At 31.7% G+C, this 14,654-nt stretch overlaps 1 protein-coding gene across 5 annotated transcripts in view; it reads right to left on the bottom strand.

The window, feature by feature from the left end:
* Positions 1-136: 136 nt before the first annotated feature.
* LOC145246817 (uncharacterized protein RT0683-like) overlaps positions 137-14,654 on the bottom strand; it is a 101,846-nt gene continuing 87,328 nt past the window's right edge. For all 5 annotated transcript variants that reach the window (XM_080108641.1, XM_080108642.1, XM_080108640.1 and 2 more), the window contains one exon: positions 137-13,333. In XM_080108641.1, the coding sequence (XP_079964767.1) occupies positions 12,487-13,333 (847 nt within the window). In that variant the 3' untranslated portion in view covers positions 137-12,486. The remainder of the gene's footprint in view (positions 13,334-14,654) is intronic.

Genomic DNA, 14,654 nt, shown 5'->3' with positions numbered 1-14,654 from the left:
TGTTTGAAATTTGGTTGAAAAATGAGTGAAGCTTTAAAGCAGTTCTAAATGACTAAAACTGCCACTTAACCATATATTCAAACACGGTAGAGTTTTTTTTTTAACACCCAAATGAAAAAAAAAAAAAAACACTTAGTCATAATTTTTTTTAATTAAAAATGTTTAATTTCTGGAACACAAAAAAAAAAAATCAGCCATCATAATATTCACCAACCAAGAAGAGCAATGTCATTGATTAAAAAGGAAAAGGGTTTATGGCCATGGGGGTCTCTTTTTTATTATATTACACAAGTTTTGTTAATAAATTAGTTTTTTTGATACTGATCAGGCAGAAAATCACATATACTGTTTGAAAGAAAGTGGACCTTGTATTCCAAAGTACCACATTATTATATTTACAGACAAATAACTAGAGGATAAAATCACAAATGCCTACTAATGAATCTGAAAGAAGAAAATGAAGACATGAATTGTCATTTGTGGGGGGGGGGGAGCCAAAAGCCTTTTCATTTTTTTTCTTTTTAATTTTAAATGGACTTGTATGTCTTGAATAAAGTACTTTCATTTGCTAGATGCACACATTTAATGCAATCAATAAGGAGAAGATAAAAAGTAGTTACAGAGTGCCCCCCAAAATGTTACTCATGGAATTGTTGATAAAATTCAAAGTCCTTTCTACAATCCCAACTATACAAGTAAACCTTCTAATTGAAACAATTCCTTATTAATAAAACGCTTTATAGTTGGGACATATACTTTGAATTGATGCATCTACCTAAAATTGTATAAAATTACAAATGGTATCTAATAATTAATTTCTTTTTAATATAAATTTCAAATAATATTTAATATAAATTTGACAAGTAGAATTTTTAACAGGACATGTACTTTGAATTGGTACATCTACTTAAACTATATAAAACCCCTCAGAAATACTTAAAAATAATTAAATTACAAATGGTATCTAATAATTTCTTTTTGATATAAATTTGCATTTATAAAGCAACAAGTAGAATTTTTAAAGGAAACGTATAATGGTTGCTGAATTAATAAGTTTTCTTTCAAATTTACATTTTCAATAATATTGTTTGCATTTTACAGATATGGCAACATTGTTTCATCTTGAGCAGATATAAGAGAAAAGGTCTGATATTTTAGATGTTTTTTTATCAATATTTGTGTTATTAAACAAGCCTTTATAATCCAAGATGGCGTCGTAACATTAGAACATGTTTTCTCATTTCTTTTTTGCAGGTTTATATTAAGTTGGTGCAAAAATAATATCGTTTTTTTTTTTACTTGAAGTCGAACGTCGAAAAACGACATTATTTTTGCACTAACCTAATAACTGCTAAGCTTGCTTTTATTAACGATTGTCAATTTCTTATAATCATTTTAAGAGGAAATTTTCAATTTACATTAAAGGGAAGATGTTGCTACGTTTTATTGCTACTAATTGGGACACAAATTCAGAATATAGCCTGTTGCAATTAAGAGGTTTACCTGCATTTCGTATAAATAAACTTCAGTCTATGTCTGGTATATCTATCAAATTTTAGTTATCAGTCAAACTGTTTTGTTTTATCGCAGTTCAATAATACCTTGATCGTATCATCAGTCGAACATGTAATCTCAAATGGTCTTCACACTCATCAGAAATTACTGAACATCCACCTCACTCCCAGTTTTTTTTATTTATTTATTTTTTTATTACATTTTCACCCCAAACAAGGCAAATTGCCACTTTGGTGTAGGGGGCTACTATCAGGGGAAACAACTACTGGGGTACTATGTAGAGATTTGGGCAGCAAGATGTCGGTTCACGTTACACTTGAACTTCTGCACGTCAGTACTGTTGGGGAAGCAGGGACCTGGAATGGAATTCCAGAGTCTAGCGGTTCTGGGGAAGAAACTATTGGAGTAAAAAGATCTTTTACATCTAGGGATCTCTACAGTGTGGGGGTGGGATTTAGCAGCCTGTCGGGTTTGTCGAGGGTGCTCACGTCGTGGGGGCACAAGTGATTGCAGTTCGTCAGTTTTATCTGTAGTGTTATCTCAAAGATAATGTCCTTAGTGACTTGCCTACTAATGAGGACAAAGTTAGAAATATCTGAGATATACAGCTCCCCGAAAAGTACCACTTTGACAAAAAATAAAGATTGTCTCAGTCAAAAAAGATATCTCCCCCCCTTGACCAAAGACAAAACAGATGCTACACTTTGATTCTAGCCCAAAGGAAAGGGAATCATGTCTATTAAAACAATCCTCAATGGAGAAGGCTAAGAGAAGAATGTGTTCGAGTTATTGACAATTTTTTAGGTTTTATGCAGATCTGATTATCATTGGGCAGTAATAAAACAAAGACTGTTGGAAATTCACGATTGAAACTTGGTGAACAAGCCAGGCATAGACTGAAGTTTATTTCTGCTAAATATGAACCGATTGCAAAAAGGATTCTGAATTTTATCAACGGTTTCATTCAATGGCATTTTAAGGTTTTACACTGTATTATCCAATCTCTCAGACGTATGACCTATCTACTTGGAAGCACACCGGTATACAAATGAACAAATTAATACACTTCCTTCGTTGATAGGTGAGTAATCCTTATGAATGGATGGCAGAATGTTTTGTGGCATTAAATAATATCATAATAATATGCGATATTAATATGCACCTTGTTTTCTATTCGGCATGTGTACACACACCAAACCTTCTCTGTTTTCTACAAGAACATTTATCGTTTAAATTATCAAGTCTCAAACTTTTGTATTTATCTGCTAACACCTTGTCGATTATTACATGCTTAACAAAGATGACAAATAATTCATACATGTTTAAAGTTTGAAACATCCATCGTCAGGTTTACACTAATTTTCTCTTTCCACTATATAAGGTCAAAGGTCAGACATAATCCCTGGTGTCTTGAGATCTTATTGTACAGTATTGTAGTATATAAATCAAAGAACATGAATTGGAACATAGAAGATACTGCCAAGTCTGCTGCAACGAGACAGAAAATTCGTCAGTATCCTATATCTCTATAAAGCCACAATTCACATATGCATGGAGTATTGTTGTCACAACTGGGCTAGTGCACCAACCACTAGTCTCTATTTCTAAGACAGTCTAAAAAAGAGCTTCTAATCTAATAGGTCCCGCATTGTCTACCAAACTCAAGCCTCTGTCTCAGAGGCACAATGTTATGCCTGTGTGCTTCTTTTACAATGGAATGTGCTCCAACAAACTTGCTGCATTAATGCCATCTCAACGTAAATACTCCCATCCAACCCAACGATCAGCAAAATCCCACCTCTTCACTGTTGAGGTCCCTAGATGCCTAAAGGCTTTCTACTCTAATAGCTTGCTTGCCTTTGTAATTCCCTCCCAGCACCCTATTTCCCAGATTGTAGCAATTTGCAGAAATTTAAATGTAATGTGAACAAGCATCTCACTCCACAACTGCCCACTTAGGATGCGCTTATTACTCTGACCCTTATTCGTATAAAATAAAAAAAAATATAGCACTGGGCACAGATAACCCTAACTTCAGAGAAGTTTCTATTTACTTGCCTCCCCACGAAGGCAGAGTAAGACACAAGGGTGATTTTTTTATGTGGGGAAAATTCAACTCAGGATTCGTAGAAAATTTTTAACCACCTCAGTTTAAAAGGATTTTGCCCATAGTCAAGCCTTGATAATCGCTTAAAAATTGTAAAATGAAACAATATACTAGTAGAACATTACATTTTCGCACAATTGGTGATATTTATTGAATATGTTTCTATCAATATCTTCAATTTTTTGAGCGATTATCAAGGCTCGATTAAGACCACCATTTTGTTTTTCATTTTAATTCGATAACCTATCTTCACTTTTAAGTAAAAAACACTTTAAAATGAGTTAGAACACTAAAAACGTATCCATGTAAGGAGAAGAGTAACTTATCTTGCATTTGGCAACATTTATTTATTGTGCATTTATGTTTTCACATTTTTTGCTTTGTTGGTTATTTTGGAAAATCACCAGAATTTCTTCCCTGACCAAAGACAGAAAGGATGAAGTGCAGTAACAGAACAGATTCTGCCCTTTGCTCCTAGTCAGTTCATGATTTGGAGTCAGGGATATAAAAACTAGCGAATATACTTTTTGGAAATTCACATATCTCCAATTTGTATGGAATTTAAATTACAGATATTAAAGAACAACTAAGAAATATTTCCCAAATTTAAACACTATTGACTGGTCATCCTTTCTTTTTTTGTCCGGCAATTCCTTTTTTTTTCTATGAAATTAATGCTGTTTATATATACATATGAATTTTATAAAATTTAGTCACTAATAATCAGAATACAAGAATAATATACAGTGCCGGCAAAAGAAAGTCCGCACTTGTAATTTTTTTAAAAACTGCAAATTTAATGTAACTGTTTAAACAAACTAGACCTCATTTGATTGGCCTTTTATTCCTCTATAATTTTACCTGTTCATATCTGACTTTTAATTGATATATTCTAGTGTTTATCCAATCGAGAAATCGCCTGCAGATTGAAATGTGATGAAAAAATAGTACGAAAGACTGCAAAAGCACCAAAACACCGGCAGTGTTCATGATGCCCCTAAATCTGGTCGTACTAGAGTTACTTCTAACAGGGAAGACAATGCTATCAAGATTTGCAGCTTAAGAAACAGATTTGAAATGGTTCCCCAAATCGAACAACAGTGCAATCTTGTTAAAAAGTGCTTTCTTTCTACTGTAAAGAACAGATTAAAGGAATTTAATTTGTGAGGATATGTTGCAAGACGCAAGCCAATGATTTGTGTAAAGAACAGAAAGCTCTGTCTGAACTTCGTAAGATGCAATGAAGATCATGACTCTTCGTATTGGTCAAAAGTGCTTTTTAGTGACGAAAGCAAGTTCAATAGGTTAGGCAGTGATGCTAGGTAGTACGTCTGTCGGAGGAAAGACAAAGAATTTAATCCTAGGTGTTCAGTTTCAATGCTGCAAGGTGGTGGAGGTACAGTTTTGGTGTGGGGCATTATTAATACCAATGGTCCAGGGCTTATAGTTCGCTTGCAAGGCTGAATTAATTCGACCAAGTACATTAATATGTTGACTGAGCATTACCCTACTTTGGTCGGAATTTGGATAATAATCCTATCTTCATGCAGGATAAATAATGCTCCCATTCATACAGCTGGCAAGGCAATGTCAAGAGGTTCCTGGAAAAGCATGATATTCTGTGTTTCGATTATCCTACACAATCTCCAGATCTCAGTCCTAACGAAAACGCATGCCATTACATCAAGTAACAGCTACGCAATGATAAAATTTCAAATTTGGAAGAACTTTGGACAAAAATTAAAGAAAAGTCAGATGCCCTTTCACCGGAGTATTGCTGCAGTCTAATTCAAGGAATTTCCAAAAGATTGCAGGCTGTCAAATTGTAGAAGGGCTATGCTACTAAATATTAACTTGTTCATTGTGTTCCTGTTGTATTTGTGTTGCCTTAATGTCCTAAAGTTACATATAAATAAGAATTTTCCATTGTGCGGATTTCTTTTTTGAAGTTATTTTTTTAAATTGACGGGAACACTCAGGGAACAGGTAAAATTATAGAAGAATAACAGGCCAATCAAATGAGGTATAGTTTGTTTAAACAGTTACATTAAATTTAGCTTAAATTTGCAGGTTTTGAAAAAAAATACAAGCGCGGACTTTCTTTTTGCCGCCTGTGTATAAGCTCTTTTTTCTAGTAATTTTTTTTTTTTGACACTACTCCAGTAAGAGTTATTTCCCTTAGTCCTAGAATCTAAGAATTACAATACAAACCGTTTAATCATAACTTCAGGTTAATAAAGGGAGATAACTGAAAAATAACCTTTTTCGTACTCACTAACGAAATGTAATTTACAAAAACACACTGTTAATAAACAAACCTGTATCTATTAATTTAATGTCGAAGAGAATATTGTTAACAAATAGATCAATCAATGAAATTAAAATTACTTAATTGCTTATTAGCAATATGTTTTTGAATTTAGTTATTTGATAGAAAGTTATTTGCAGCTTTAAGATTCATAGCAAATCACCATTTAAAGTTTTGAAAAGTAGGGACATTCCATGTAATTCATACGAGTCAAGAGTATATCCTTAACAATTAGTCTGACAGTGCTTAGTTGATATTTGACTTCGGTAGGGTTTTGTTCCATCCTAGGCGATCCCCTCTTTAAGAAGGAGATTAATTTATTGCTAATCGCCTGAGATGTCCCTGAAGACAGGCTTCTCAACCCAGAATGTGCAGCATATGCTGGCTTTTCAAATCCTTACCTGATCATGTATTTCCTTCCCTGGAAACGAGGTAAATAAATAAATCTAATAATTTTATAACAGTTTGATTCAATTTAACATTTAATGGCCAATTAATACTGTAATTAATGAAATTTATCTTTAAAATTTTATTTAATGAACACAAAAAAAACCTCTCAAGCAATGCCAGGTATGTAGAATTATTAATGAATAAATTATTACTTTAAAACTTTTTAGAAGAATGTTTATGTAATTGATTATGAAATGAAAATTTATTTAAATTGAAAATGTTATCTTTTTTTCTAAATTTTATAAAATATAATCATATCTTGAATTTACTTTTTTTTACCATAAATTATAATTATAAATTCTTTGTTTTTTTTTGTATAAATGTGGATTTTCTTTTTACTAACAATGTATATCACCACTTGGACCTAAGGGCTACTATTTGGGACCATACCTTGGAAAGATTAACAAGATGTTGGTTTACATTACATTTAACTTCTGAATATCAGTACAGTTAGGGAAGCAGGTAGCAGGAAGGGAATTCCAAAGTCTAGCTGTTTGAGGAAAATAGAAAGTTTTCTGGAATTTAGGGACCTCAACATTATTATTTAATTTGTTTGTTTTATGTACATTTTTTATACATTTATTGAAATATGTAACATTTAATAAATTAAAACTAATAAACTAGTTTTTACCTGCTCCTTAAGCAGTTTTGGTGCAGTGCTTATGTGTCAATTTCCATGGTTTCTATCACTTTATAGCTCGTATGCAGAAAAATATTTGTAAAATTTACTTGAAAAAAAAAAGAATATATACTTAGTATTTGCATAAGAGAATAAATAACTAAGATGAATGTATTTACATATTGTTTGAATTGGCAAATGAAATCATGTTTTAAGCAAAAATAATTTGCTTTAAACTCATATGAAATATGCTTTGAACTAATGCTAAATGTGCAGATTTGTAAAATGTTTTTAAAAAATTTTATGCAATGTTTTTTTTTTAAGTTATCAATTTCACTTATATGACATTTGAACTCAGTTATTGTAGAAAACTACCACCTTATTAATGTGTATTCTGCCTATTACTTTTTTGTCAACCAATCCTGTGTTTTTATTACTGCACAACTTCTTGTGTCAGATACCTCTGTAGGTATGACTGGTTCACAATGGTGTTTTACATTTCAGTAACCTTGTTTGAGATGAAGATAAAAGACAAATAAATTAAAAACAATAAACACAAGAACCTCTCTAATGATGCCATATTTAAAAATGATTACTTATTTGGCGTATTTCATAAAGTGCAGTAACCTCTGAAAGACTTTATGTGGTGCTTCCCCAAAACACAGTTTTTACCATTGGTCTGTTAGAAAGCAGTAGCACTGAACAATTTGGAGGGTAATAACTTTGCCAATATTAATGATAATGTCATCCTCTTAAGTATTTCAAAATGTTATTATTTTTGTTGCTTGCCCAGAATTTCCCAATATTAAAAAAACAAAAATAAAGAAACATCTATATATAGTATGTGTATCCATGAGGAAAAGAAAATTTCATACACCAAAAATCACGTAAATTAATCAAGTAGTTTTATTTTTAGATAAGAAAATCAAATTTTGTAACCAAACGAATAGTGACAATATCACAATGTTATCTCCAAAACAAGGGAAATAACTCCAAATAATTCAAACTTGAGGGATGTTAGAAAGCCTTTTTTTTTAACGAGGTGGGGGGCATTGAAAAAAAAAACAAAAAAACTTAAAATCCCCTTAAAAATGATTTTATTTCTAAAAATAAAACTACTTAATTATTTTATGTGACTTTTAGAATATGATAATTTCTTTCCATTACGAGTATGTGCATCATCCATTTTTACTTATTTTCGTGTTTTAATAAAAGGGAAATTCTGTACAAACACTTTATTTTTACTATCAATTCTGAAAAGGAGAAAATAATATTGGCAGAGTTATTAAATAGCCATATTTATGTTGAGATGCCCTTTCAGGTTCTTCTTTATTATAGTAATGAAATTCGAAAATTGAATTTCAATTGAAACCAATGGTATCTACTGAATTGCCATGTCACAGTAATGAAAAATTATGAAAAACGATAAGATAGAAAATTAATTATTAATGAAAAGATTTTCAAAGACAATTAGTAAAAATTGAGTTTTGCAAAAAAAATAAATAAACAAAAAAACAAAAAACAAAACAAAATGAGTAAAAATTTTCTGAAAACTAAAAATCTTTGGCCGATTTAGCAAAACTTAATTTTTACTAATTGTCTTTGAAAACCTTTTCATTAATAATTCATTTTTCTACCCTATTGTTTTTCATAATTTTTGTATATTTTCATTACTGCAACATAACAATTCAGTAGATACTATTGGTTTCACTTGAAATTGAATGTTTTAATTTTTTAATATCGCTTAATGAAGAAGAACCATAACTTTTATGCAGGTACTACTAAGGGAGATAATTCACATTATATTCAAACAAAATTGAAAAGTTATATCCATATGTTTTGCAGCTTTTAATTATGATACTTGCTGTGTCGGTTTCAATATTGCTATTTAGTGTTTGTTGGCATAACACTCCTTAATAAACACTCCCTAAAGAAATTCTAATTTTAAGAAAATTCATACTTTTTATGATAATTAAGAATCAATAACAAAATTTTACTGAAAACTCTCGAGTAGATTTTTATTAAAGATATTTAATTTATTAAATTTCCTTCACTACATACATTTCGTTAAGTAGGAATTTACCACTTGAATAAAAAATGCTAATTCCTAGCAACAGAAATGATTAATCAGCCATGACAAATAAGAAAATGGTGACTCTCAAATCATTTATTGAATCAATAAAAACATTGCTTTGCCCCGTAAATGTTTCAGGTGGTTTAGCCATGTACAGCATACCATCTCTTGCATTGACTCTATGAGATATCTGGATATCTGAAGAAGTAGGGAACATGACGGATTGAGGAAGCAGGGAACATGGTTAATTGAGGAAGTAGAGAATGTGGTAGATTGAGGAAGTAGGGAACGTGGTTGAGTGAGGAAGGAACATGGTTAATTGAGGAAGTAGGGAATGAGGTAGATTGAGGAAGACGTGACTTAAGTGTATGAGAAATGATATAACTACTTGCATGTAGCTGTTGCAAATGCTTTAGATCGGCCACATGGAGAGCAGCCATGAGATGTAATCTAGTGTTGTTCAATTTGGAGTCTAGAACACTTGCAGCACTCTAAATACCCAAACCAGATGATGATGATGATGATGATGATGATGATGAAAATGTACATTACTAAGCAAATAAACTTTTACTAACTGGGTGTGCAGTTAACGCAATGATGAGACTCACATGTCCTATTCAAGCTGTTTTAGGTCTTGCAAGCCCGTTGCAGTAACATGAAAGATATGAACCATCTAACTTGTATCTATGAGAAATAACTAATAGGGTAGACTGAACTCTCAATCTTTTGCAGCACAACTAGTCAACAAAGAAAAAAGAAAATAAATCCATTGAACATGTTAGCATTTCTATGTATAAAAGAGAAGATGGCCCTTAAAATGCAACTCATGGAATTGTGAATAAAATACACGGTGCTTTCTGCAATCCAACTTTATTTGGTACACATAAACATAAATAAGATTCTGCCTGTCTTGTTCACCAAGTTTCACTCATGAATATCCAACAGTCTTTGTTTTATCAACATTCAATGATATGCAAAGAAACTTTAGTGATCAGTAAGAAGTATGATCCTCAATCTGCTTCACAATCACTGGATCTTAACCTTCTCCTATTTTTATCTCAAAGGTAATGACTACCGAAACAAGTAGGAGACTATTTTTGAACAGAACTGAAAAAGAATCATTGCAACCAAAATAACGACATTACATAGAAAAAAGTGTGCCAGTTTAATTGACAATTTTGTGTGCCATATTCAGGTATCATTGAACAAGGATAAAGCAAAGACTGTTGGGTATTTATAACTAAAACTTGGTGGACAAGTCAGGCATAGACTGAAAATTATTTGCACAAAATAGAGTTGGTGGAAATGTTTATGAATTTTCTTAACAATCTTGTAGTTTTTTTGTTTTTTTTTGTCACTTTGCTTTGGAAGATCAGATTGTCAAAAAAAATAAAATGGATATATATTCAATCTTTTGGACATATTGCTTTATGTATGAGTAAAATAGTAGCAGAGCCAACGCTTACAAGGGCAGCTAACCAAGGAGTAGGAAAACTGTAATGCTAGTCCTTTTAACATGTTCTTCTTATTTGTAGAATAGTAGATTAAACTAGACTTTCAAGCCTTGAAAACAGTTATTACTCTAATAAAAGTTATTGTATGTGTCTCTAGTTCACTTCAATAATCTTGCATGCAAATTTATTTTTATGAGTAAAAATAGAAGGCTTAATCTTAATAATTACTTATAATAATGAAAAAATAATTATGTATGCAAATTAAATTTTTATGAGCAAAAGTAGGAGGCTTAATCTTAATAATGAAACAATAATTATGTATGCAAATTTATTTTTACAAGTAAAAATAGAAGGCTTAATCTTAATAATGGCTTATAATAATGAAAAAATAATTATGTATGCAAATTTATTTTTATGAGCAAAAATAGAAGGCTTACTCTTAATAATGACTTATAATAATGAAAGAATAATTATGTATGAAAATTCATTTTTATGAGCAAAAATAGGAGGCTTAATCTTAATAATGACTTATAATAATGAAAGAACAATTATGTATGCAAATTAAATTTTTATGAGCAAAAATAGGAGGCTTAATCTTAATAATGACTTATAATAATGAAAGAATAATTATGTATGCAAATTAAATTTTTATGAGCAAAGAAGAGGAGACTTAATCTTATTAATTGATGATGAAAATAAATTTCACTTTTAATACAAAAATAAATATTTCCTTCTTCGTAATTTTTTTGTGAGTAAAAAAAAAACAATTAACTATGCGGATGCTGTATTTACAGATTCAGGAGAGGAAGAGAACGGATTAATTTATTTTTTTCAATAAAATTGTATCTGACATATTGGTTCTTTAAGTAAGATTGAACTCGCATATTTATTGTTTGTTTTTTGGTTGGGAAGAGTTTTACTCTGATTTGTTGCTTTGCTACGTACAATAAGATTGACCTCACATGCGACAATGGTAGGAAATTAACTCACATTACTTTCCCGAACACCAGATAAACTTTGACAAAATGTTGATGGTTCTTTAAGATGCAAAAGTCTGACCATCAGTGCACAAAAACTACCAGCAGATCTAGGATTCTTCAAGGATGATGCAGAACATTATGGGAGTTATGCACCTGTCATCCAAGAAAGGTTTACATATGCGATAAGAATTATTTTCAGAATTAGTTTCTCTTGTATTCACAAAACTACGCACCAAAATATGGTCAGGTATTGTTAGACACAAAGTGAGGTTAGGATTTAATTATGTCAGATACTTCTGAAATAATGGTAACATTTAGACGAACACTTTCCCAATCAGGTTAGGATATTGCCAGATTATTCTGAAATAAGGTTAGCATTTAATCCAAATCAGGATAGAATATCACTAAACACTCCAAGAGTGAGATTAGTATTTAGACAAACACTTTCCAAATTAGGTTAGAATATTGCCAGACACTTCTGAAGTTAGCAAGTTGAAAATTTGTTGCGTGTCGATTAGAACTCAGCTAAAAGAAAATCGGAAGCTAAACCAGTTACAGAAGATGAATTTTTTATTTTTTTACTTCGGACTATTAGTCTCATCTTTATTAGTTGTTGTTTTTGGATCTTTTTATTAGTTCACAACGTTTCGGCCAACTTCCTCTGGCCTTCGTCAGGTGGTAACCAACAACTAATAAAGATGAGACTTCCTCTGGCCTTCGTCAGGTGGTAAACAACAACTAATAAAGATGACACTAATAGTCCGAAGTAAAAAAATAAAAAATTAACATATAATGCTCATCTCAAAAAAATGAATTCCAATTAAGGAATAATGTATATAGTTACAGAAGACTTTGGCGTTCTCATAAATAGGTCATGATTGCTTAATATTTTTCAAATTTTGAAAACCATGGGAAATTAATGTAACCCAAAATGCATTCTTTTTATCCACTAAAATGGAAAACTTTTGAAATGAAATTCCTAACAGTACTCAGGTGCCACAAATCGATTCTGTTTTTCAGTGAGGTTCCAAAGAATCTCCTCCCAACCATCTTTGATTTTTGTTCGTTTTACAAATGGGAACCGGTCCATGAGTCGGCTGCAAGAGACCTTAGCCCACTTATAGATGGGCAGCCATTGTTCGACATAATGCGAATATGAGCTAGCAGCACAACTGTCAAGTTCATAGTTCTCCAAACTGAGACTCGGATCACACGGGGTCTGCACAAAAAGTCCGTTGAATGGACGACGACGGAGCGGAAATACTTTGGACTTTTTTAGAGTATACGATGCCTTGAACGATGGAAGCTCATCCCAAATATGCTCCTCGTCCTCCTGGAAAAAAAAAATGTCCACATACGGCCACCGGAATGGTTTGTCTAATAATGTATCAGTGTTAGCATAGTAGAATTTCCACTGTGTCTTCGGATGAGTGTAAACACCAAATCGGGGCCCGTACTCCCTTAGTGTTCGTTCAATTAACATCTTCTGTGATGAGTTCATCATGACATCAATGTCATCGTCCCAAGGGATTATTCCGTGGTGACGGTAGGAACCCAGGAGGCTACCGCCATACAAAAAATAAGTTAGGTTGGCAGATTCTGCTGCCTGAATGAAGATGAGGAGAGTCTCATTTAGGATCTTGAGGTCTTTTTCTGAAACTCTTTGTGTAAACTCTGCCAAGGAGTACCGGAAGTGAGCATACATTTGCCACATGATGAAGAGAATGAAAAGCAGGATCAAAAACAGGCGATGTTTGGTGAGGCACCAGCAGAATCGTAAAGGGGGCATCATTCGGAACATTGTTGAGGTGCCATGCATCACACAGCTGAAAAAAAGAAAAGAAAAAATAATGAATAGAAGGCAATACAGATATTTAATGGATTTACATCACCTAAAGCAAATTATGACATATAATCATGAAATAAACTCTGCAAATCCACCTTTTATTAATCTAAAAAAGCTGAGTTTTTTTTTGTTCTGACATTGATATTAAAAGCCTACCTTTTCTATTTAAAAATTACAAAACAAACTTTTTAAGGTTAACTAATTTACATATTCCTCTGAAAAATGAACATTAATTAATTAATTATTCATTTTTTTATGGTTTCTAATTAGATGATTGGTTTCATTTAACTATTACGTTGAATTCTATTTATGTATAGTTTCTACATTCTGCATAGTTGCGTCAAATTTAAGATAAAAACATTCTAGCATATGAATACACACACACACACACATATATATATATATATATATATATAGATATATATATATATATATATATAGATATATATATATATAGATAGATATATATATATTAGTTGTTTGGCAAGGCCACAGTGGAAACAACCAAAGCAGCAAAACTGAAGCTGCCTGCCATATATACAAATGTAGGGAAGACAACAAAAGCATTAAAACCAGAGCTGCCTGCCAGGACATCAGTGCACAAAAACTACCAGCAGATTTACAAATGTAGGCAAATTTGGGCATATTTTATTGGTTTGCAAAGATAGGTACTTTTTTACCATTTGTCATAAAATTTTAACCATAGAATAGTATTATACTTTTCAAAAAGCCTGCAAATTTTTATATAGTTTCGCCTCATAGAACCAAAGATATGAACATTTCAATATTCAGTTTTGCTACAAGTATAGACATCTAGACTTGTATATATATATATATATATATATATATATATATATATATATATATATATATATATATACACACCACTTTTTTGACAATTTTATAAGTTCAGAATCTCAGCAACTATTGATCAGAATTCAACAAATTTAGGCTCGTTGGAAAGCTAATAACCTAAATTGTGTAGTGAGCTATGTGGCATTTGCCCTTAAAATTGCATATTATAGTTTCAAAAAGTTGTGGGTCACTTTTCTATATTAATTTAACGTAAAATGAGCACCCACATTATGGAGAGGGGTCTGTTAGGTTTTTTTTTTTAGGGGTGGTTATTTATTATGGCCTGGTAGACCAACACAAACCTTCATAAAAACTTATTTTCTATAGGTTTTCCGGTGTGCTGAAAACGAATATTGCATTTATATTTTCTGGAAATAAGTATTTTTATGGGTATCAAACAAAAATATGCATGAGCTTGCTGTACAACAATGGCCACCACTAAAAAC

This window comes from Euprymna scolopes, chromosome 24 (assembly GCF_053919585.1).
Source record: "Euprymna scolopes isolate OS-2025 chromosome 24, ASM5391958v1, whole genome shotgun sequence".
In the NCBI taxonomy this organism is placed as follows: Eukaryota; Metazoa; Mollusca; class Cephalopoda; order Sepiida; family Sepiolidae; genus Euprymna; species Euprymna scolopes.
This window is presented reverse-complemented; position numbering and strand designations above follow the sequence as displayed.